Genomic DNA, 26,163 nt, shown 5'->3' with positions numbered 1-26,163 from the left:
CACTATAGAGTGACTGTAATTAACAATAATTTATTGCATATATTCTTTTTTTCCTTTATTTTTAAAGAAACATGGTTTTGCTCTATCGCCCAGTGAAATGGTGTGATCATGATTCACTGAAAACCTCCAACTCCTGGGCTCAAGTGATGCTCCCACCTCAGCCTCCTGAGTAGCTGGGATTATAGGTGTACACCACCACACCTGGCTAATTTTTTATTTTTATTTTTGCGGAGATGGGGTCTGCTATGTTGTCCAGGCTGGTGTATATTTTTAAATAGCTAGAACAGATTTTGAATGTTTTCAGCACAAAGAAATGTTTGAGGTGATGGATATGCTAATTACCCTAATTTTATCATTATACATTGTAGACATGTATCAAAATATCACACTGTGCCCAATAAATACTAAATACCTACAATTATTTGTGATAATTAAAAACAATGAAAGCAAAAGAAAGGGTGCTTAATCTCAGTCATAGGGGAATATAAATTAAAACCACAATGAACGACTACAACACACCTACAAAATTGGTTAAAATTAAACAGACTGGCAATACCAAGCACTGAATAGGATGTAGAGTAACTAAGACCTCAGATATACTCACAGCCACTTTGTACAACCACTTGGGAAAACTAAACATAGGCACACCCTATGACCCAGCATTCATGCAAGAGAAATACATATATATGTACACCAAAAGACTGTACAAGAATATTCTTGACCTCACTGTTCTTAATAGTTAAAAATGGAAACAAGCCAAATTTTCATCAAAACTAAACTGTGGCACATTAAAAAAACAGAATAACATGACGTTGTAAGGAAAGTCAACAAACTACTGCTGGTCCAACACGGAGCTCTATCACAAACACATAGAGCTAAAGAGGCCAGGCACACAAACAATTACATACTATATGATTCCATTTACGAAAATTATAGTTAATCTTTTAGAAACCTAATCCATGGTGGGTTTTTTTGTTTTTAAGACAGAATTTCGCTCTTGTTGCCCAGGCTGGAGTGCAGTGGCACGATCTCGGCTCACTACAACCTCCACCTCCAGGGTTCAAGTGATTCTCCTGCCTCAGCCTCCCTAGTAGCTGGGATTACAGGCATGCGCCACCACGCCCGTCTATTTCGTATTTTTGGTACAGCCGGGGTTTCCCCATGTTGGTCAGGCTGGTCTTGAACTCCCTACCTCAGGTGATCCACCTGCCTTAGCCTCCCAAAGTGCTGGGATTTCAGGCATGAGCCACCGTGCCCGGTCAATCCATGGTGTTAAAAATTTAATGCTTACCTTGGCAGTGGGAGGGAATGGTGTGGCTGGGCACAAGCATGGGAGGAGGCTGGCATATACTCTGTTTCTTTTCATAGGTAATAGCTACATGGGTATGTCCACAGTAATAATTCATCAAACTGTACATTTATTGGTTACACACTTTCTCAGTATACAGTATGGTTTAGTAAAGATTTATTTTAAAAAATGAAAAACAAAGTTGAAAGAAAAAATACTTTTAAAAATATGAAAAGCGGCAGGATGCAGTGGCTCAGGCCTGTTAACCCTAGTATCTTGGGAGGCCAAGGTAGGCAGATCACTTGAGGATCATTTGAGGCCAGGAGTTCCAGACTAGCTTGGCCAACATGGTGAAACCCCGTCTTTACCAAAAATACAAAAATTAGCCGGGCGTAGTGGTGCACGTCTGTAATCCCAGGTACTTGGGAGGTTGAGGCACAAGAATCGCTTGAACCCAGGAGGCAGACGTTGCAGTGAGCCAAGCTCACGCCACTGCACTCCAGCCTGGGTGACAGAGTGAGACAGCATCTCGAAAACAAACAAAAAAAACGAAAAGCAAAGGAAAAATCCCAATCACATCTCTAACTTCATGATACAGAAATGCCATTAAAGGTGTCTCAAAAAAAGTAAGAGAAGATATCAATATAGGGAAGAAATATCAATTAAGGGAAAGGCTATTTTGCCAGTTAATGAAGAGAATTTCATATATTTTGATTCCATCTCGCATTTCTATTTTTTCTTTTTCTTTTTTAAAAAGCATAGTCTCGGACGGGCGCAGTGGCTCACACCTGTAATCCCAGCACTCTGGGAGGCTGAGGCAGGTGGATCACAAGGTCAGGAGATCGAGACCAACTTGGCCAACATGTTGAAACCCCGTCTCTATTAAAATACAAAAAATTGGCCAGGCGTGGAGGCACATGCCTGTAGTCCCAGCTACTCAGAAGGCTTCGGCAGGCGAATCACTTGAATCCAGGAGGTGGAGGTTGCAGTGAGCCGAGATCTCGCCACTGCACTCCAGCCTGGTGACAAAGCGAGACTCCATCAGAGAAAAAAAAAAAAAAAAAAGCATAGTCTCTAGACAAGCAATTTCATATCTACGACCCTATCCTATGGAAATAGAAGAATGGTAGGATATACTTAAGAAAACTTTACTGCTGCTTTATTTAATGACAAACACTGAAGATTACTGAGTATCTATAGCTAAGGGAATAGCTAAATAAATTGGTATGTCTGTATCATGGAACAGTCTGTAGCCATTAAAAAAAAAAAAACCTTAGGACGCTCATGTACTGCAATGGAATAATGATAATATTCTTGTGCTTTAGAAAAAAAAAGTGCACATACAGAAAAAGGTCTGGAAGACTGCTTCTTAGGAATATGACTGGTGAGCGACACAGCAAGAGTTAAGTAGCCAGAGGCAATAAAGGATGTAACCTGCACAGATTACTTTCAATTTTGAATCATTAAGAGTTGTTCCCCCAAACAAACATGTATTACTTTTATGATATAAAAATGAAACCAGGCCGGGCGCGGTGGCTCAAGCCTGTAATCCCAGCACTTTGGGAGGCCGAGGCGGGCGGATCACGAGGTCAGGAGATCGAGACCCTCCTGGCTAACACGGTGAAACCCCGTCTCTACTAAAAATACAAAAAACTAGCCGGGCGAGGTGGCGGGCGCCTGTAGTCCCAGCTACTCGGAGGCTGAGGCGGGAGAATGGCGTGAACCCGGGAGGCGGAGCTTGCAGTGAGCTGAGATCCGGCCACTGCACTCCAGCCTGGGCGACAGAGCGAGACTCCGTCTCAAAAAAAAAAAAAAAAAATGAAACCAAAAACTTCTTTCTCCTGCATCTTCAAATTTTTCTAGATATCATGCTTTGCTTATATGAAAATCTAGGCTGCCCTTGATTGTGATAATTTTCACAATCAAGGGCAACCTAATTCTCTGACTTATGCTGTTTTTACTGCCTTTCAAGTTTCTTATTTACATCTGAGCTCTTCAAAACTAGTCCTCATGAACACATTGGAAGAAAGTAATCCCTCTCTATCCCTATTTTACTACAGCATTTCTTCCACCCTAAAAAACCAGTAGACAGTGGCTCACGCCTATAATCCCAAAGGCAGGTGGATCACTTGAGTTCAGGAGTTCAGAGACCAGCCTGGGTAACATGGCGAAAACCTGTCCCTATAAAAAATACAAAAATTAGCCAGGCGTAGTGGCCTGTAGTCCCAGCTACTTGGGGAGCTGAAACAGGAGGATCACTTGAGCCCAGGAGGTGGAGGTGGCAATGAGGTGAGATCGCACCATCGCACTCTAGCCTGGTTTATGAAAGAGACCCTGTCTTAAAAAATAATAATAAAAAATTAAAAAATACTAGAGACAGAGTGACACATTATATTAGAAAAGAGTCAATGTAGCACTAAGAGGATGTAGCAATCCTAAATGTATCAAACAAAGCTGTAAAATATGCAAAGAAAAATTGATAGAAATGAACAAGAGAGACAATCCACAATTACTGTCAGAGACCCCTTTCTCAATAATCAATAGAACTAGACAGAAAAATCAGCAAGGACAAAGAAGAACTCAGCACCACTATGAACCAATAGGATCTAACCAACATTTATAGAGCACTCCACCTAACAAGAAAAGAATATATACTTTACATCTGAACTCTTCAAAACTAGTCCTCATGAACACATTGAAAGAAAGTAATCCCTCTCTATCCCTATTTTACTAGAGCATTTCTTCCATATATGTGAGAGAGATATATATATCTCAAGTAGAATCTATTCCAGGAATGCAGGGCTGGTTCAATATTTAAATAGCAATTAAGACAATACACCATATTTATAGGCTGAAAAAGAAAAATCACATGCTCACATCAATTGGTGCAAAAAAGCATTGGACAAAATATAACATTCATTCATTGTTTTAAAAAAAAACACTTAGAAAATTTGTAATAACAGATGACTTTCTCAACTTGACTTTTAAAAATCTACATAAAATATATAGCTAACATACTTAAGGGGATGCTTTCCCCCTAAGATAGGGAACAAGGCAAGGATGTTCCCTCCCACCCATTTTACTTAACATGGTGCTAGAAATTCTAGCCAGTACAATAAGGCAGAAGAAAATAAAAGGCATACATATCAAAAATGAAGAAATCAAACTGTTACTATTTGTAGAAAACATGACCAGCTACATAGAAAATAAATTCCAAGGAAATGACAAGGGGAAAAAACTCTCCTAAATAAATTCAGCAATGCTGGAAGATACCAGATAAACATACACACACACACATACACAAACCCGAATGGTATTTCTATATACTAATAATGAACACAGAAACTAAAATTTAAAATATGATACACCATTTACAATTGCTCCAAAAAAACCACAACATATTTACAAACAATTCTAACAAAACATGTACCGGACTTGTACGCTGAAAACTATATAACAGCAACAAAAGAAATAAAGACTCTGAGTTCCCCAGAACTTGAGCTCTCACCTCAAGAAACACCTGCAAACCTACACAGATGAGAAACCTTACCACTGGGCCTGAGATGGCCATGAGTGGAAATCTGTCCTCTCAGATGAACTGACCAGTCACTATCGCCAACAAACAGAGAACAGCCCGTTCGAGTGCCAGAAGTGCAACCCTGCATTTTCCGGGTCAGACTGCCTGGCCTTCCACATGAAGCACTTTTAAATCACAAACAGTGGATATGACTCACACCGCCAGAAGAGAATTCAGTAGCTTTTTTTTTGTAACCTTTCACACTGTCTCCCCAGTGAGACAAAGAGTCGACCTGGGAAGCACTACAATCATGGTCAAGTGCTGAACTGAGTCAACTTGTGAGTGAACAATCAAGAAAACTTAGGAATCCAAAAGATAAAAATCAAAGAACAGGTGGGATCTGTGATTGGATCTACTATCACTCCAACTCTAAATCCAACTTGAATATTCCTGGACTTAGAAAACACCAAGCAGGTGACTGGAAGTTGTGGATATAAGGGTATAAATGAAATCCCCAAGTTGAGGGGAGGGAAGACTAGAATTCCCTCGAATGTGTCTTAATACAATATAAGCATGAAGATCACCTTGTATTCTCTTTGCCTTCTAAAAATCATTATTATGATGTTAGAAGAAGAAATTCAGATACAGAAAATGTATGTTAATATCCTAAATAATGGTGCTTGGTGAGTCTTGGTTCTAAAACCACTAAACAAGGAAGCCAAAGTTCTGAAACGGTGCATACTTTGACAAGGAAAATCTACTTTTGTCTTCTGATCTACATTTATGACCTAAGTAAGGTAAATAAGTCTTGTTTATGTCTTTAACATTTTGGTCAGATGTAGTGGCTCAACACCTGTAATCCTAACACTTTGGGGGACTAAAGTCCCCCCTCAACACATGGGGACTGCTTGAGCCCAGGAGTTCCTAGATCAGCCTGGAGAAAACAGTGAACCCTGCCTCTGAAAAAAAAAAAAAAAAAAGAAAGAAAGAAAGAAAAATACACAAGTGTGGTGGTACACAACTATAGTCCTGGCTACTCAGGAGGCTGAGGCAGGAGGATTGCTTGAGCCCAGGAATTCAAGGTTGCAGTGGGCTAAGGTCACACCTCTGCACCCCAGCCTGTGCAAAAGAGCAAGACCCTGTCTTAAAAAAACAAAACAGCCAGGCGTGGTGGCTCACGCCTGTAATCCCAGCACTTTGGGAGGCTGAGGCAGTTGGATCACGAGGTCAGAAGATTGAGACCATCCTGGCTAACACAGTGAAACCCCGTCTCTACTAAAAATACAAAAAATTAGCTGGGCGTGGTGGCCGGCGCCTGTAGTCCCAGCTACTCTGGAGGCTGAGGCAGGAGAATGGCGTGAACCCAGGAGGCGGAGGTTGCAGTGAGCCAAGATCGCGCCACTGCACTCCAGTCTGGGCGACAGAGCAAGACTCCGTCTTAAAAAAAAAAAAAACAACTTACCATTTTTTGAAGTTTGTTATGCACTGTGGTTTCAGATGTGCAACAATTTGTCAAATGGTTTATTCCCAAGTATGCTTAAGACAGAAAAAATTGGCTGGGCGCGGTGGCTCAAGCCTATAATCCCAGCACTTTGGGAGGCCGGGACGGGCGGATCACGAGGTCAGGAGATCGAGACCATCCTGGCTAACACGGTGAAACCCCGTCTCTACTACAAAAAAAAAAAAAATACAAAAAACTAGCCGGGCGAGGTGGCGGGCGCCTGTAGTCCCAGCTACTCGGGAGACTGAAGCAGGAGAATGGCGTAAACCCGGGAGGCAGAGCTTGCAGTGAGCTGAGATCCGGCCACTGCACTCCAGCCTGGGAGACAGAGTGAGACTCCGTCTCCAAAAAAAAAAAAAAAAAAGACAGAAAAAATTTTTTTTCTATGTAGTTACCTGCCTTAATAAATACATAATATAAATTTAAGTAAACTACTTCTGTATATTTGTAAATTACATAGTAAAAAAAAAAATTTTTGTAAACATTGAAAAATGAACATTTTGTGAACAAATGAAGATTTTTCATCGCAAGATGAGAATTATGTTTTAAATAAACCCATAATATTTCATCTAGGGAAAAGAAACAGATTTAAGTAAGTAGAGAGACAGATCACGTTCATGGATTAACACCTCAACATAATAAAGATGACAATTATCCCCAAATGGACATACAGGTGTAATATAGTTCTTGTCAAAATACTGGAAAGCTTTTTTGTATATTAGATAAGATTATTCTAAAATTTATATTGAAAGGCAAAGGAACTGGAATAACTAAAATGGTTTTGAAAAATAAACCGGGAGGAATCAGTCTAAACAACTTCAAGACTCATTATATGGCTACAGTAAGTAATCAAGACTGTGTGATATACTGGCCGGGAGCGGTGGCTCACACCTGTAATCCCAGCACTTTGACAGCCCAAGGCGAGTGGATTACTTGAGCTCAGAAGTTCAAGACCAGCCTGGCCAACACAGTGAAACCCGGTCTCTACGTAAATACAAAAAAAAAAATAGCCAGGTGTGGTGGCACACGCCTATAATCCCAGCTGCTCGGGAGGCTGAGACAGGAGAATCACTTGAACCTGGGAGGCAGAGGCTGTAGTGAGCCAAGATCACACCACTGCACTCCAGCGGCAACAGAGCAAGACTCCATCTTAAAAAAAAAAAAAAAAAAAGACTGTGTGGTATTGGCAAGAGACAGACATATAAATCAATGGAACAAAATGGAGAACCCAGAAAGAGATCCACACAAAAATGCTAAACTGATTTTGTACAAAGGCACAAAAGCAATTAAATGAAAAAAAGATGGCCATTTCAACAAATGATGCTTGGGCAATTGGCTCCCCATAGGCAAAAAAAAAAAAAAGAATCTCAACCCAAGTCTCGTACCTAAAGCTAGGCAAAGAGTTCTTAGACTTAACACCAAAAGCACTGCCACAAAAGAAAAAAATGATAAATTTTACATCATTAAAATTAAAATATTTTCCTCTGCAAACCATAAGATAATAAAAAGACAAGCTACACAGTGGGGGAAAATATAAACAAACCACAAATCTGCCAAAGGACCAGCATATATAAAGTGCTCTCAAAAGCAACAGTAGAGGCCAGGCACAGTGGTTCACACCTGTAATACCTTAGGAATTACACCTTGGGAAGGCGAGGCAGAAAGATGGCTTGAGGTCACAAGTTCAAGACCAGCCTGGACAATATAGCGAGAATTGCTTACGCCCAGGAAGCTCAGGCAGAAGTGAGCCATGATCGTGTCACTGTACTCAAGCCTGGATGAGAAAGCAAGACTCTATCTCAAAAAACAAAACAAAACAAAACAGTTAGTACAAAGAATCCTGTTAGAAATGGACAAAAGACTGGGAAAGATGTTTCAATGAAGACATCATTAGTCATTTGTAATACGCAAATTAAGACCACCCTGGGGCATCACTACATACCTATCAGAATGAATAAAAGTAGTGATAACACCAAATGCAAGGAAGGATGCAGAGAAACTGAATCCCTCATATACTACAGATACGAATATAAAATGGTACACCCAGGCCAGTGTGGTGGCTCACACCTGTAATCCCAGCACTTCAGGAGGCCGAGCCAGGAGGATCACTTGAGGTCAGGAGTTTGAGACCAGCCTGGCCAACACAGTGAAACCCGGTCTCTACCAAAAATATAAAAAATTAGCCGGGTGTGTTGGTGCACACTTGTAATCCCAGTTGCTCAGGAGGCTGAGGCAGAAGAATCGCTTGAACCCGGGAGGCAGAGGTTGCAGTGAGCCAAGATCACGTCACTGCATTCCAGCCTGGAAGACAGAGTAAGATTCCATCTCAAAAAAAAAAAAAAAAAAAAAGTACATCCACACTGGAAAACAGGGCAGCAATATCTTAAAAAACTAAACATGCAACTAGGATACAACCCTGCAAGAGCACTCCTGGGCATTTATTCCAGAGAAAGGAAGAAGGCTATGTTCACATAAAAAAATTTAAAAACCTGGCAAGGCATGGTGGTGCACACCTATAATCCCAGCACTTTGGGAGGCTGAGATGGGTGGATCACCTGAGGTCAGGAGTTCAAGATCGGTCTGACCAACATGCCAAAACCCCATCTCTACTAAAAATACAAAAATTAGCTGGACATGGTGGTGGGTGCTTGTAATCCCAGCTACTTGGGAGGCTGAGGCAGGAGAATCGCCTGAACCCGGGAGGGGGAGGGTGCAGTGAACCAAGATCGCGCCCCTGCACTCCAGCCTGGGTAACAGAGCTAGACACCATTAAATAATAATAATAATAATAATAAAAAGAAAAAAAAACCCTTTGCACGAATTTTTATAGCAGCCTTATTCGACATAGCCAAAAACTGGAAACGACCCAGATGTTTTTCAACAGGTAAGTAAAAAGACTTGCTATATTTTCATACCATGAAATACTAGTCAGCAACAAAAGAGAACAAACTTGATAAAAACATCTTAGATAATCTCCAGAAAATCATGCTGACTGTAAAAAAGTCAATCCTTATAGTGACTCTAGATAACCTCAGGCTAATCACACACCCCCACGTGGCAGCAACAACCCATTTGAACGTCTGCCATATCAACTTTTGATGATAGTCACCATGCCTACCATGGTGACCATGGGTGACAGGGAATCAGAGTTTGATTCCGGAGTGAGAGCCTGAGAAATGGCTACCGCATCCAAGGAGGGAGATAGTGACAAAAAATAAATATACAGGACTCATTCAAGGCCCTTCAAGTTTTTTTCTTTTTAAAAAAATTTTTAAATTTATAATATAAAATTTAAGAAAAAAGAAAAAACCAATCCAAAGGTTACATACTATAAGATTCCATTTATGGAGCAGTCTTCAAATGACAAAATTACGGAAATTAAAGAACAGATTAGAAACTGACAAGGGTTAAGGAAGAAGTGGCGGAAGGAGGAAACTGGGTGTGGCTACAAAAGAGCAACAAACATGAAGAATCCCTGGAGTGATAGAAATGTTCTGTATCTCACTGTATCAATGTCAATATCCTAGTTCTAACATTGTACTATAATTTTTCCATATATCACCATTGGGGGAAACTGGATAAAGTACAGTCAGGATCTTTCTGCATTATTTATTACAACAGCATGTGAATCTACAATTATCTCAAAATAAAAAGTTTGGTTTTTTTAAAAAGATGGTAGATAGTTCCATCTGAAGTAGCTCTTATGGCCAGGCACTGTGGCTCATGCCTGTAATCTCAGCACTTTGGGACAGGGAGGCAGAAGGATCACTGGACGCCAATAGTTTGAGATCAGTCTGATCAACATAGTGAGACCCCCATCTCTAAGAAAAAGAAAAAGAAAAAGAAAAAAAGAGAAAGAGAAAGAGAGGGAGGAAGGGAGAAAAAGAGGAAGGAGAGGAAGGGGAGGGAGGGAGGGACAGATGGGGAAAGGGAGAGAGAGGGGGAGTGGGGGAAGGGGGAAGAAGAGAGGGAGGGAGGGAGGGGGAGAGAGAAAGAAAAGTAAAGAAAAGAAAAGGCATTTATATAACAGCTTCCAAACAACACCGTATCTGAAAATTGGTCATTAGGATTCTTGGCATTTGTCTTTCAAAAAAAAAAAAAAAAGAAGTCTTATTTTGGGCAGCCAAAAATCATCTCCTGGAAGCACACTTTGTCATAAGAGGCACAAAAGGGTACGTTCCTTATTAACAGGACATATTCAATCTACAGTTAGTAGCACAGTTATCTGCCACGCCCCAAAACTAGTTGTCCATCAAGAATTCTGGGTCCCAAACTAGGCTGAAATAAAATATAGGCACATCCTCCTTTTAAAAGATCCAATTTGGGAACAGACAGATTTATCCCCAGAACAATGCATTGGTTTACCAAACATGTCTGACCTTTCAAAGGACCTCTTTGTGGCATGCTTCCTTAACACATTTTAAAGGACCCTTTTGATGAAAACTCCACTTAGCTCTTCTTTTTCAGAATCTTATCTGCTTAAGCCATATGGAGCACTCCCCCATGGGACCAAGTAACTCTTCTGTTTCACAGGGGAAGGCATTAAGGCTCAGTTCCGTGACCTGCACAGGATCCTAGGTAGTAGCAGTGCTGTCTCCTAACTCCTATACCACTGCTCTTGTTCAAGTCCATTATTTCTGCTATTTCAACTTTAAACAATTATTCTGGTGGGATTCTCTTCCATTTAGACCTCACACTATACAGAGACTGTTAAACTGAACCCTGCAAGACACAGCCCTCATGAAATCCAGAGACAGAGACACTTTGGACAGCTGCTTTATAATACTGATGAGGGACACCCAGGTCCATCACGCTGTGAAATGAGAGAGAACAGGCCCTTCAGGCAGGAGCTGGCCACATTCTCTTTCCAGCTCTGTCCTTCAGTACACAGTCGCCTTCACAAACTATCTTACCTAACTACGTGTTGGCTTTTTTACCTTGAGTAAAACAGCAGCAACAAGAAAAAATTTTTACTTCCTCTTCAATGAAAGGAAGAGTACAATGAGATAAACGTAATTGTTCATGTTCCTCAAAACTGAAGCATAAATTATACATGTGGCTGGACAATTATAACCACCATCCCGGGACCATCCTTCTTTGGGGTTCAGATTCTTTTCAGTATTTACAACCCCTTTGCAATGGAAGGGCACAGTTTTAAGAGATTCACTCATTTGCCTAAAGTCAGAGTTTGACCTGTGTCTCATTTGTTTCTAAATCCTTGTGTAGTCTTCTTCGTGTCACATGCTGCTATTCCTAATCACTAGGGATACATGGAAAAGAAAAGGCTTAATAACTAATGTCAAGTAGGCCAGGGTTTTCCTACATCAGCGCTACTGACATTTTGAATGCAATAATTCTTTGTTGTAGGGGGCTGTCCTGTAGGATATTTAGCAGCATCCTTGGATTCTGACCACTAGAGGCCAGTCGCATTCCCCTCTGCCAAGCTGTGACAACCAAAAATGTCTCCAAATGCTCCCAGATGTCCCCTACTGAACAAAAGTGCCCCTGGTTGAAAACTACTGTGCTTTACATATAACATACAAATACATGGAAACAACCACCTAAGAAGAGAACTTTACAGAAGGCATAATTCTCTTCAAATATCTGAAAAATTTCCATATAGAAGCAGGAATGGATTTGGCATGCCAGGGAGCAGACCTATACCCAGTGGGTTCAAGTCGGTTCAAGTTAATAATAAAATCAGCTAACATTTATTCTTCCTATGTGCCAGGCACTGTTCAGTACACTCTGAAGTATTAATTCATTTAGTCCTCACAATAACCTTGTAAGGTCAGTAGTACTGGCCCCACTTTACAGGTGAAAAAGCTGAGGCTCAGAAGAGAATAGTTAAAAGAATTTGCCCAAGGACCAAGAGCTAATAGCAAAAGGCAGAACTCGTACTCAAACCAAGGTCCAATACTGAGCCCAAGCTCTTAATTGCCAAGTATTATGACCATGACAAATTAAGGATTTTACCTCAGTAAAATAAAGTAAATAAAGAACTTTTTGACTTAAAAACTATTTCTTTCATATGGAGATTTCTTAAAGAACTAAAAACAGAACTACCATATGACCCAGCAATTCCACTACTGGGTATCTACCCAGAGGAAAAAACATCATTATACAAAGAAGACACCTGTACTTGTATGTTTATTGCTACACTATTCACAATACCAAAGTGATGGAACTAACCTAAGTGTCCACCAATGGTTGACTGGATAAAGAAAATGTGGTATATATACACTATGGAATACTACACAGCCATAAAAAAAGAATGAAATCAGGCTGGGCATCGTGATTCATGCCTGTAATCCCAGCACTTTGGGAGGCTGAGGCAGGTGGCCTGCTTGAGTCCAGGAGTTCAAGACCAGCCTGGGCAACATAAACAAGACCCCATCTCTATGAAAAACATTTTAAAAATCAACCAGATGCTATGGTACACATCTGTAGTCCCAGCTAGTCAGGAAGCTAAGGTCAGAGGATCATCTGAGCCCAAGAGGTTGAGGCTACAGTGAGCCATGACCACACCACTGCACTCATGACAGAGTGAGACCCTGTCTCAAAAAAAAAGAAAAAAAGAATGAAATAATGTCTTTTGCAGCAACACGGAGTTAGAGGCCATTATCCCAAGAGAACTAATTCAGAAACAGAAAATCAAATACTGCATGTTCTTACTTATAAATGGGAGGTGAACGATGGATACACATGGACATAAACATGGAAATAACAAACAGTGGGGACTCAAAAAGGAGGAAGATTGAGGGAGGTTGAAAAATTACCTATTGGGTACAATGTTCACTATTTGGATAATGGGTACACTAGAAGCCCAATCCCCACCAGTTGGCAATATATCCATGTAACAAACATGCACATGTACCCCCGATTCTAAAATACAATTGCTTTAAAAAAAAAACAAACTTTATTTTGCAAACAATTATTTCCGCAGCCACCATCTCAATCCTACCTGTCCAGATCAGATCCTGAAAACCTGCCTTCCTTTGTAACTTTCAGGGAAGTCTCTGCTCTGAACTCCACTGAGCCCCTGTACAATACTCAATCCTTCCTATTTCAAATTACTCAAACTTAGTAACATCCTACTTAGATGACAAGCTTCATGAGAGCAGGGGCAAGCAGCTTCTCACATATATTACACGCTCCCATACAAAGCCTTGCACATACTGGGGCTCAATAAACACTTTCTAAATAAATGTTCCTGAGGCCGAAAGCCTCCCATACCACCCCTACCCTCCAAAGCCCACACCATGAGGGATGCTTAAGCAAGCACCTTTAAGAGATGTGATTCTTGCATTAGAGCTAAAGATTTTATTGGATATGCTCTGAGTTTTTTCCAACTCTGAGAATTTGAGTCAGGAAAAGGCAGAAAGGGACAGATGAGAGGCAACACAGCCTTTCGGCTATATCTTCAATCAAGCTACCAAGGACTCCCTTGACTATGACCAGAAATCACGTGTCAGGGACTACATCTATTTATGTGTGTACGTATATGTATATACACTTACATGTAAACATATACATATACACATGTACACGTATATCTGCAAATGCATATCTATCAGTTCCCTCTGTAAGAAATTAAGCAGACAGGCCAGGTGCAATGGCTTACACCTGTAATCCTAGCACTTTGGGAGGCCAAGGCAGGTGGATCACCTGAGGTCAGCAGTCTGATACCAGCCTGGCCAACATGGTGAAACCTCATCTCTACTAAAAATACTCTACTAAAAATTAGCTGGGCATGGTGGCAGGTACCTGTAATCCCAGCTACACAGGAGGCTGAGACAGGAGAATTGCTTGAACCCAGGAGGTGGAGGTTCCAGTGAGCTGAGATCGCACCACTGCACTCCAACCTAGGAGACGGAGTAAGACTCTGTCTCAAAAAAAAGAAAGAAAGAAAGAAATTAAGCAGACAAACATCTACGAAGTTTCTGAGGCCCTGAAGCCAGCACAAGGATGTACACATAATTAGGAGTCTCTTTCTTCCCCTGGTATATGAACGAGGTAAGGCAAATAATGCTCTAAAGTAACAGTCCCCGTAAAATACCAGCACACCTGCCAACCAGTTCTACATCCCTCAGGTATCAGCGTCTGACACCCTTTCAAGAAAGTACCAAGTGGCCAAGCCCTGTTCCTGGAAGAAATGAGAGCTCATATGTGTGAGATGCTTTGAAGAGATGCTCACATACAATGGAGGAGGAGAAGCAGAAGCATACTTTGGAACATTAAATATTAAATTGGAGGCCACCCGTCAAGAGAAAAATTCTAAATAGAATTAGATTTATTTTAGAGAGCCCAGATTTCCAGGCTATACTTCCATTTCTCTTAAAAAAAAAAAAAAAAAAGTTATGCCTAGTATTTATACAAAGTAGAAGCCCATCTTCTTACCATATCCAGCTAGTGGCAAGTTCACTGAGCTAACCTGAAGGTAAAGTGGATGGAGAGCTGGCTGAGAATGCCACAGAGCAATCAAGCAAACACTTTGCCCAAGGGCCAAACTAAGTGGAACAGTTGTTGACGGAAAAGTCGTGCCATAAACCATTTGTGGTCTCTCCTTAACTTTCTCAGTGTTTTTGAGCAGTAGAGAGAGGACAGGAACCACCAACACAAGTTTTTCCTACTATCACTAGGTTTTTTACCACTGTACCTGGGATATTCTGGTTCTTTCCTTCCTAACCTTCTATCTCCATCAACAGCATGGCATCTTCGCCCTTCATGTGCAACCAATCACCACCCAATAGAGGCAGAGATCTAACTATCCAAAAAATGCATTTAGACAGATAAAACAAGAGCCAGTGCAAAATGAAACACATCAGCACCACCCAGGAAGCTTCCAGGACCAACCACAAACACTTTCAATTTACAGACAGGTTTTTCCTTTTTCACCTGACTACTGACTCGCCCAACTTGGGATAACCACCAGTCAGAAGCTTTTAAATGCATGTATCTCATTCCAGGGGGCCAGGTGTAAACCAAGGCCAGGTGAAAACCGGCGCCATTTAATGAGATGTGGGTTTAAATGGGCCTTTTTTTTTTAACCTACCATTGTAGAGCAAGAAGTGAGCCTGGAAGCCTGTAGTTTAGCGCTTGTCACCAACCTTTTTTCTAAAGTCAAGGCAATTAGGCCCATGACTGTTAAAAATCTATCTCAAAGCTCTTGTCCTGCGCACATCAATCACAGTCAAGGCTGAAAATAAACAGAATTTTAAAAATTTCTTTATCCACACCCAAGGACAAGTGTGAGGGCATCCGAGAAATCATGGCGACAGGCACAGCCGGTGTCCAAGGGGGCAGCTGCTTCTGAGACCTGCTTTGAGACAGGGCAGAGAACCAACCCGAGGTACTTTTCTCTCCCAATGTCTCTCCCTCGGCTCATTCACCATATTTTGGTCCAACAAACTGTTTTTCTCCTTTGAGAGGTTTATGGCGAGGGCAAAAGGGACTGAAGGGAAGAGGGGGCGACGCCAGGGATTTGTTGCTACACGTAAAGCTGGAAAACGTGCAGCTGTTTACTACCAGCGCCCCGTAGACGCGGAGCGCAGCGTGCAGCTGAGCGCTCCCCTCGGGCGCCGACCCCGCCTCCCCCACCGTTCTTGCGCCTTCAGCTTTAGAGGCGACGCGCCACCTGCCCTCCCCGACGCGCTCGCAGGACGCCGAGCCCCCAGCCAACGCCGCGCGGGCCCCCAGGGCATCAGCGCGGTCTCCCCTCAGCCCCCCAGCCCACGCCGCGAGCCGCTCACACCAAGTTACCTCGGAGGCCCGGGTTGTCGTCTCTGGCCCGAATCTTTCGGATTTTGACGGGGCGCCCACTCAGGGTAGACAGGACCAGACGTTGGCGCAAGAAGTTGCACCCCGCGTAGCTGAGGGAGTTCGCCTGAGTCGCCATGTGCGCGCCCTCCGCAGAGACGTGAGCAGCCCGAGTGCGGCGACTTCGGACAGACGCGGGACCCGTGACCCCGGCGGTGGTGGTGGCGGCGACACCGACGGCGGCGGCTGGGGCTGCCTCCCGCAGCCCCGACGCGTCCACGTGGTTTGGAACAGGAAGACGGAGAGACTAGACACCGGGTCAGAGGGGAGCGGGGCGGAGCCAGTGGCCACCTCCCCGCCCGACCGGGGCGGCCACCGCGCCGGGCCACGCCGGTATTGGCCCGCGCCGGATCAGGGCGGTGCCCGCGACGCGCCTCCATTGGTTCGCGCTGAAGCTGGGCGGTGCCCAAGCCGCGCTGCCATTGGTCCTTAGTGGAGCTGGGCGGTGTCCGGGCCTTGGCAACAGCGCGCGGCTGGAGGGAACGCGTGAGGGTGGCTCGGGAACCCCGGCGCGGGAGTTGCCAGTCAGGGCAGTCTCCTTTGGGTACCTTCTGGCGTGGTAGCAAGGGGAGATGGCGGACTGAGATTGATGCCTACGACATGCCGGATTCTTAGCATCACTACTTACGGCAACTACTGGGGTGAAGATGCTATTATCTACCCCTCCTCTTTCTAAGAGAGAAAACAAGGGTTGGCTCACTCACCCTATCGCAACGATGCTGCTCAGCGCACTGCCGGCGCAGTCCCCCAGCTCCATGCTGTAACCCTGCAAGGTAGAGTCATCCTGTCTTATGAAGAAAGGTTCGAGGAATATTGCAAAGCTGACAGTGGCAGCCTGTGCTGAGACCCGAATCCTCTCACAGCAGGCCGTTGCTTATTTTATTAAGAGACACCTCTTTGCCCCTTTCTCACGGGTCCCTTCGTTTATCGTCACTGCGTTTCATGGCAATTCAGGCCCTCCTACTTCGCATGCCTCGAGATAGATAGTTGTAATAACTTCCCACGCACACACACGCAATGCTTTTTCCTTCCCGTCCTCCTCCAGTCCTGCACAAGAAAATCTTCCCAAACGTTGGATTATTTCACTTCTCTACTCAAAAACCTTCCAAAATTTACAGTTAACTAACAAATGACTACAAAAGTAGGAGTCCAATATCATAGTAATGTGGGTTTGTAGCTATTCTTGGACAACACTCACCAGACCATGAGTTCCAGAATGCATGGGGGTGGGAAGGGGGGCTGGGTATGATAGTGTCTGAAAGAGGTGGGAGCTTAAATAAGATTAAGAATGTGGCTAGCCTTATGTAGAAAACAGTGTGTTATAAAGTGGAGTGTAATGGCATGCTCATGACTCACTGCAGCCTCAATTCCTGAGTTCTAGCAATCCTCCAACCTCAACCTCCCCATTAGCTGGAACTACAAGTGTGCACCACCATGCTCAGCTAATTTTTGTATTTTTTATAGAGATGGGTTTTTGCCATGTTACCCAGGCTGGTCTCAAACTCTTGAGTTCAAGCAATTGGCCCACCTTAGTCTCACAGGCATAAGCCAGCAATCCCAGCCTTTAATCCATTTTTCTTTGATTTTTGTAAATGGCAAGCGATAGAGATCTAGTTTCATTCTTTTGCATATGGATATCCAATTTTCTCAGCACCATTTATTGAAGTACTGTCCTTTCCCCGATGTATCTTCTTGGCAACTTTGTCAAAAATGAGTTTACCGTAGATGTGTGGATTTATCTCTGGGTTCTCTGCTCTGTTCTACTGATCTATATGTCTGCTTTTATGCCAGTACCATGCCATTTTGTTTACTATAGCTCTGTAGTATAATTTGAAGTCAGGTAATGTGATTCCTCCAGTTTTGTTCTTTTTGTTTAGGACAGGTTTAGCTATTCTGGGTCTTTTGTGGTTCCATACAATTTTTTTAATTTTTAATTTTTGTAGGTAGAGAGTACATGTATATATGAGGTACACAAGAAGTTTTGATACAGGCATACAATGTGTAATAATCACATCATGAAGGATAGGGTACTCATCCCCTCATGCATTTTATTTTTTGTGTTATTATATAAACAAAACAATTATACTATTTTAGTTATTTTAAAATGTAAAATTAAATTATTATTGACTACAGTCACCTTTTTGTACTATCAAATAGTAGATCTTACTCATTCTTGCTATTTTTTTGTACACATTTATTATCCCCACCTGCCCCCCATCATCCCCACCCCTGCCATCATCCCCACCCCCTATATGTTTTCCAGTCTCTGATAACCATCCTTCTACTCTCTACCTCCATGAATTAAATTGTTTTCATTATTAGATCCCACAAATAGGTGAGAACATGTGATGTTTGTCTTTCTGCGCCTAGCTTATTTCCCTTAACATAACGATCTCCAGTTTCATCCATGTTGTTGCAAATGACAGGATTTCATTCTTTTTTACGGCTGAAAAATACTATATTGTGTATATGTATCACATTTTCTTTAGCCATTGATCTGTTGATAGACACTTCTATTGTTTTCAAATTTTAGCTATTATGAAGAGTGCTGCAACAAACACGGGAGTGTAGATATTTCTTTGATATGCTGATTTCCTTTCTTTTGGGTATACATGCAGCAGTGGGATTGCTGGATCATATGGTAGCTCTATTTTTAGTTTTTTGAGGTACCTCCAAACTGTTCTCCATAGTGGTTTCACTAATTTACATTCCTTCCAACAGTGTACAAGGGTTCAGTTTTCTCCACATCCTCACCAACATTTGTTATTGCCTGTCTTTTGGAAATAAGCTATTTTAACTGGGGTGAGATGATATCTCAAAATGGGTAGTTTGCAAATATTTTCTCTCACTCTTTGGGGTTGTCTGTTCACTTTGTTGATTGTTTCCTTTGCTGTGCAGAAGCTTTTTAATTTGATGTGATCCCAGTTTTGCTTTGGTTGCTTGTGCTTGTGGTTTATTAATCAAGAAAAATTTTGCCCAACCAATGTCCTGGAGATATTCCTCAATATTTTCTGTAGCCATTTCATAGTTTGAGGTCTTAGATTTAAGTCTTTAATCCATTTTGATTTGGTTTTTGTATATGGCAAGAGAAAGTGGTCTAGTTTTATTCTTCTGCATATGGATATCCAGGTTTCCCAGCACCATTTATTGAAGAGATTGTCTTTTCCCCCATGTATGTTCTTGGCACCTTTATTGAAAAGGAGTTCACTGTAGGGTTATAGATTTTTTTCTGGGTTCTCTATTCTGTTCCATTGGTCCATCTGTCTGTTTTTATGCGAATACCATGCCATTTTGATTACTATAGCTCTGTAGTATAATTTTTTTAAATTTTTATTTCTTTTTTGGGGGGTCAGGGGGACATGATCTCAGCTCACTGCAACCTCCACCTCCTGGGTTCAAGTGATTCTCATGTTTCAGCCTTCTGAGTAGCTGAGATTACAGGCATGCACCAACACATCCAGCTTATTATAGTATAATTTGAAATCAGGTAATGTGATTCCTCCAGTTTTGTTCTTTTTGCTTAGGACAGCTTTGGCTATTCTGGGTCTTTTGTGGTTTTATATAAATTTTAGAATTTTTTTCCTATATCTGGGAAGAGTATTATTGGTATTTTAATACAGATTGCTTTGGGTAGTATGGATATTTTACTAATATTGATTCTTCCAACCCATAAACATAAAATATCTTACTATTTTTTGTGACCTCTTCAAAATCTTACATCAATATTTTATAGTTATCATTGTAGAGATCTTTAGCTTCTTTAGTTAAGTTCATTTCTAGGTATTTTATTTTCTTTTTAGCTGCTGTAAATGGGATCACTTTCCTGATTTCTTTTTCAGATTATTCATTGTTGGCATAGAGAAATGCTACTGATTTTTGTATGTTAATTTCGTATCCTGCAAATTTACTGAATTTATTAGTTCTAATAATTATTTGGTGGACTTTGGGATTTTCCAAATATAAAATTGTATCATCTAAAAACAAGGACAATTTTTTTGTTCTTTCTTTTCTTTCTTTTCTTTTCTTTTCTTCCTTCCTTCCTTCCTTCCTTCCTTCCTTTCTTTCTTTCTCTCTTTCTTTCTTTTTTCTTTCCCCTTGCCTTTTTTTTTTTTTTTTTGAAACAGGGTCTCACTCTGTCACCCAGGCTGGAGTGCAGTGGCATGATCATGGCTCACTGAATCCTCAACCTCCCAGGCTCAAGTAATCCTCCCACTTCAGCCTCCCTAGTAGCTGGGACTACAAGCATGTCCAGGAATGCTCCACCACACCCAGCTAATTGTTTAATTTTTTGTAGAGATGAGATTTCACTATGTTGCCCATGCTTGTCTCAAAGCAGTCTGCCTGCCTCGGCCTCCCAAAGTTCTGAGATTATAGGCATGAGCCACCCACACCCAAGGGTAATTTGATTTCTTCATTTCCTATTTGAATCCCCTTTATTTCTTTCACTTGTCTGATTGCTCTAGCTACAAACTTCCAATACTGTGTTGAGTAAGAGTGGTGAAAGTGGGAATCCTTGTCATGTTCTAATCTAAGGGGAAAGGCGGCCGGTGTGGTGGCTAACACTTATAATCCTAGCATTTGGGAGACCAAGGCGGGCAGATCACCTAAGGCTAGGAGTTTGAGACCAGCCTGGCCAACATGGTGGAACTTCACTTGGGTGTGGTAGCATGCACCTGTAATCCCAGCTACTGGTGAGGCTGAGACATGAGAATCATTTGAATCTGGGAGGCAGAGGTTGCAGCAAGCTGAGATCGCGCCACTGTACTCCAGCCTAGGTGACAGAGCAAGACTCTATATCAAGAAAAAAAAAAAGAGCAAAGGCTTTCAGTTTTTCCCCATTCAGTATATTAGCTGTGGGTATGTCATATATGGCTTTTATTATATTGAAGGATGTCTTTCTATACTCAATTTTGTTAGGACTTTTATGAGGAAGGGATATTGGATTTTATCAAATGCTTTTTCAGCATCAATTGAAGTGATCATTTGATCATTTTTGTCCTTCATTCTCTTGATATGATGTATTACATTAATTAATTTGCATATGTTGAACAACCCTTGCATCCCTGGGATGAATCACACTTGGTCATGATGAATGATGTTTTTAATGTATTGTTGAATTCAGTTTCATTGAGAATTTTTGCATCGGTATTCATCAGAAACATTGGCCTGAAGTTTGCTTTATTTGATGTGTCTTTGTCTGGTTTTGGTATCAGGGGAATACTGACCTTGTAGAATGAGTTTGGAAGTATTCCCTGCTTCTCAATTTTTTGGAATAGTGTGAGTAGAATTAGCATTAGTTCTTCTTTAAATGTAGAATTCAGCAGTGAAACCATCAGGTCCTGGGCTTTACTTTGCTGCTAGACTTTTTATTACTTCTATATTATTACTTGTTATTGATTTGTTCAGCAGTGAAACCATCAGGTCCTGGGCTTTACTTTGCTGGGAGACTTTTTATTACTTCTATATCATTACTTGTTATTGATTTGTTCAGGTTATGCATTTCTTCATGGTTCAGTCTTGGTAGAGTGTATGTGTCCAGGAATTTATCCATTTCTTTTAGATTTTTCAATTTGTTGGTATATCGTTACTCATCATAGCCACTAATGATGGTTTGAATTTCTGCAGTGTCAGTGGTAATGTCTCTTTTTTAAATCTCTAATTTTATTTATTTGCGTCTTCTGTCATTTTTAGTTAGTCTAGATGAAGGTTTGTCAATTTTATCTTTTCAAAACATCAACTTTTTGTTTTTTTGTATTTTTTTTTGTTTTCTTCATTTCATTTACTTCTGCTCTGATCTTTATTATTTATTTTTGTCTACTAATTTTGGGTTTGGTTTGCTCTTGCTTTTCTAATTCTTATTATAAAGATATATAGAATTATATGTTATATATTATTATATACATTAAAGATATATATATTATTAGATAGATGTGTGTTATTAGGTATATATATATATATATAGGTGTACCAGTGTTGGGTGCATATATATTTACAATTGTTATATGCTTTTTCTGAATTTACCCCTTTATCATTATATAGTGACCTTCTGTGTCTCTTTTACGGTTTTTGTTTTGAAGTCTATTTTGTCTGATACAAGTATAGGTATTCCTGCTCTTTTTTCAGTTTCCATTAGCTTGGAATATCTTTTTTTCCATCTCTTTATTTTCAGTCCATGTATGTCTTTATAGGTGAAGTGTGATTCTTTATTTTTTTTTTTTAACTTTAAGTTCTGGGATACATGTGCAGAACATGCAGGTTTGTTACATAGGTATACATGTGCGTGGTGGTTTGCTGCATCCATTAACCCATCATTTGGGTTTTAAGCCCCACATGCATTAGGTATTTGTCCTAATGCTCTCCCTTCCCTTGCCGCCCACCCCATGACAGGCCCCGATGTGTGATGTTCCCCTCCCTGTGTCCATGTGTTCTTATTGTTCAACTCCCCCTTAGGAGTGAGAACATGCGGTATTTGGTTTTCTGTTCCTATGTTAATTTGTTGAGAATGATGGTTTCCAGCTTCATCCATGTCCCTGTAAAGGACATGAACACATTCTTTTTTATGACTAGAAGTGTGTTTCTTATAGGCAATACATTCTTGGGTCTTTTTTTTTTAAAATACATTCAACCAATCTATGTATTTTGATTGGAGAGTTTAGTCCATTTACATTCAATGTTATTATTAATAAGTAGACTTACTCCTGCCATTTTGTTATTTTCTGATTGTTTTGTGGCCTTCTCCTCCTTTTTTCCTTCTTTCCTGTCTTCATTTTAGTGAAGGTGATTTTCTCTGGTAGTATTATTTAATTTCTTGCTTTTTATTTTTTGCATATTTGTTGTATGTTTTTTGATTTGAGGTTACTATGAGGCTTTCAAATACTGTCTTATAACCCATTATTTTAAGCTGATTACAACTTAACACTTTGCGTAAACAAGCAAAAAAACCTAATAAGAATTCTATACTTTAACCTCATCTCTGTATTTTTCACCTTTTTGTTGTTTCTATTTATATCTTATTGTGCTATGTCTTGAAAAGTTGCTGTAGTTATAATTTTTGATTCGTTAATCATTCTTTCTACTTAAGAGTAGTTTGCACACCACAATTACAGCGCTGTAATATTCTGTGGTTTTCTGTGTGCTTACTATTACTAGTGAGTTTTGTACCTTCAGATAATTTCTTCTTGGTCATTAACATTCTTTCTTTCAGATTGAAGAACTCCCTTAAGCACTTCTGTAGGACAGGTCTGGTGTTGATGTAATCCTCAGCTTTTGTTTTTCCTGGAAAGTCTTTATTTCTGTTTCATGTTTGAAGGATATTTTCACTGGATATATACTCTTCTAGGGTGAAAGTTTCTTTCCTTCAGCACTTTAAATATGTCATACCATTGTCTCCCAGCCTGTAAAGTTTCCACTGAAAAGTCTGTTGCCAGATGTATTGGAGCTCCATTCTTTGTTATTTGTTTATTTTCTTTTGCTGCTTTTAGGATCCTTTCTTTGTCTTTGACCTTTGAGAGTGTGATAAAATGACTTGAGGTAGTCTTCTTTGAGTTAAGTCTGCTGGGTGTTCTATAACCTTCTTGTACTTTGATACCGATATCTTTCTGTAGGTTTGGGAAGTTCTCTGTTATTATCCCTTTGAATAAACTTTCTACCCCTATCTCTTTCTCTGTCTCCTCTTTAAGGCCAATAACTCTTAGATTTGTCCTGTTGTGGCTATTTTCTAGATCCTGTAGACGTGCCTCATTGTTTTTTATTCTTTTTTCTTTTGTCTTCTCTATGTATTTTCGAATAGCCTGCCTTCAAGCTCACTAATTCTTTTTTCTGCTTAATCTATTCTGCTATTAAAAGTCTGATGTGGCTGGGCACAGTGACTCACACTTGTAATCCCAGGACTTTAGGAGGCAAAGGCAGGTAGATCACCTGAGGTCAGGAGTTGGAGACCACCCTGGCCAACATAGTGAAACTCCATCTCTACCAAAAATACAAAAATTAGCCAGGGGTAGTAGCACATACCTATAATCCCAGCTACTCAGGAGGCTGAGGCAGGAGAATCATTTGAACCCAGTAGGTGGAGGTTGCAATGAGCTGAGATCACAGCCACTGCACTCCAGCCTGGGCAGCAGAGTAAGGCTCTGTCTCAAAAAAAAAAAAAAAGAAAAAAGCAAAAAAGAGTGATACATTTTATGGTGTGTCAAGTGCATTTCTTTAACTCCAGAATTTCTGCTTGATACTTTTAAATTATTTTCAATCTCTTTTTAAAATTCATATGATAGAATTCTGAATTCCTTCTCTGTGTTATTTTGAATTTCTTTGTGTTTCCTCAAAACAGGTATTTTGAAGTCTCTGTGTGAAAAGGAATCCCGTATCTCCAGGATTGGCCCCTGGTACCTTATTTAGCTCACTTAGTGAAGTCATGTTTTATTGGATGGTCTTGTTGCTAGTGGATGTTCGTCTGTGTCTGGGCATTGAGGAGTTAAGTGTTTATTGTAGTCTTCATTGTCTGGGCTTGTTTGTACTTGTTTTGTTTGTTTGTTTGTTTGAGACGAAGTTTCACTCTTGTTGCCCAGGCTGGAGTGCAGTGGTACGATCTCGGCTCACCGCAACCTCCGCCTCCCAGGTTCAAGCAATTCTCCTGCCTCAGCCTCCCTAGTAGCTGGGATTATAGGCATGTGCCACCACGCCCAGCCAATTTTGTATTTTTAGTAAAGACAGGGTTTCTCCATGTTGGTCAGGTTGGTCTCGAACTCCCGACCTCAGGTGATCCACCCGCCTCGGCCTCCCAAAGTGCTGGGATTACAGGCGTGAGCCACCGTGCCTGGCTGTACTTGTCTTTCTTTGGAAGGTTTTCCAGGTATTCAAGAGGACTTGGGGCTGTGTGCGGTGGCTCACGCCTGTAATCCCAACACTTTGGGAGGCCGAGGCGGGTGGATAACCTGAGGTCAGGAGTTTGAGACCAGCCTGGCCAACATGGCGAAACTCTTGTCTCTACTAAAACTACAAAAATTAGCTGGGCATGGTGGCACATGCTTGTAATCCCAGCTACTCCAGAGGCTAAGTTCAATTGCTTGAACCCAGGAGGCAGAGGTTGCAGTGAGCTGAGATCATGCCACTGCACTCCAGCCTGGGCGACAGAGCAAGACTCCATCTCAAAAAAAAAAAAAAAAAAAAATCGAAAGGACTTGGGTGTTGTTATCTAAGCCATGTCCGAATTAGAAGGCACCCCAAGCCCAGTAATGCTATGGTTCTTGCAGACTTGTAGAAGTACCACCCTGATGATTTTGGATAAGATCTGGAAGAATTCTTTGGATTACCAGGCTGAGAATCTTTTTCTCTTCCCTTACTTTCTCCCACCATGGGTACTGTGCTGGTTCAGACCTGAAGACAGCACAGCACTGGGTCTTACCCAAGACATACTGTAACCACTACCTGTTTACCACCTATGTTCATTCAAGGGCCTGGGCTTCTACAGGGTATGTCCTTCACTTCAAGGTGGTAAGTTCCCCCAGGCCCCAGGTGGGTCCATTGGTGTCATCCCAGGACCAGGGACTAGAATTAAATACCTTAGCAGTATACCTGGTTTCTATTATACTGTGGCTGAGCTGGCACTCAAACCTCAAGATGCACTGCTTCCCACTCTTCCCTCTACTTTCCACAGGCAGAGTAACCTCACCTTGTGGCTACCATAAGCCCATGGGAGTACTGCTAGGCTACCACCCATGTTCCCTTAGGGCCCAAGGGCTCTTCAATCAGCTTGTTGTGAATCCTGCCTGGCCTGGGACTCATCCTTCAGGGCAGTGGGCTCCCCTATGGCTCAGGACAGACCCAGAAATGTCATCCAAGAGACCAGTCATGGAATCAGGGATCTCAAGAGCCAGTTTGATGCTGTAACCCCCCTGTGGCTGAGCTGGTACCTAATGTGTAAGAAAAAGTTCCCTTTTGTGCTTGGTGAATTGGAAGTATATTAAAAAGCTCTTCCTGTCTGTGCCAGGGTGGCATGTGGTCCATGCCATGCAACAGAGATACTCAGGCTATGCCCTTAAG

At 41.4% G+C, this 26,163-nt stretch overlaps 1 protein-coding gene across 2 annotated transcripts in view; it reads right to left on the bottom strand.

Moving 5' to 3' along the window:
* The window catches only part of RCL1 (RNA terminal phosphate cyclase like 1), a 65,941-nt gene extending 49,492 nt beyond the window's left edge, over positions 1 to 16,449 (bottom strand). For both annotated transcript variants that reach the window (XM_033237247.1, XM_033237248.1), the window contains exon 1: positions 16,069 to 16,449. In XM_033237247.1, the coding sequence (XP_033093138.1) occupies positions 16,069 to 16,204 (136 nt within the window). In that variant the 5' untranslated portion in view covers positions 16,205 to 16,449. The remainder of the gene's footprint in view (positions 1 to 16,068) is intronic.
* Between the last annotated feature and the right edge of the window lie 9,714 nt (positions 16,450 to 26,163).

Source organism: Trachypithecus francoisi, unplaced genomic scaffold, assembly GCF_009764315.1.
Source record: "Trachypithecus francoisi isolate TF-2019V2 unplaced genomic scaffold, Tfra_2.0 Lachesis_group16, whole genome shotgun sequence".
In the NCBI taxonomy this organism is placed as follows: domain Eukaryota; kingdom Metazoa; phylum Chordata; class Mammalia; order Primates; family Cercopithecidae; genus Trachypithecus; species Trachypithecus francoisi.
The sequence above is the reverse complement of the archived record's forward strand: the minus strand, read 5'-3'. Positions and strand labels throughout refer to the sequence as shown.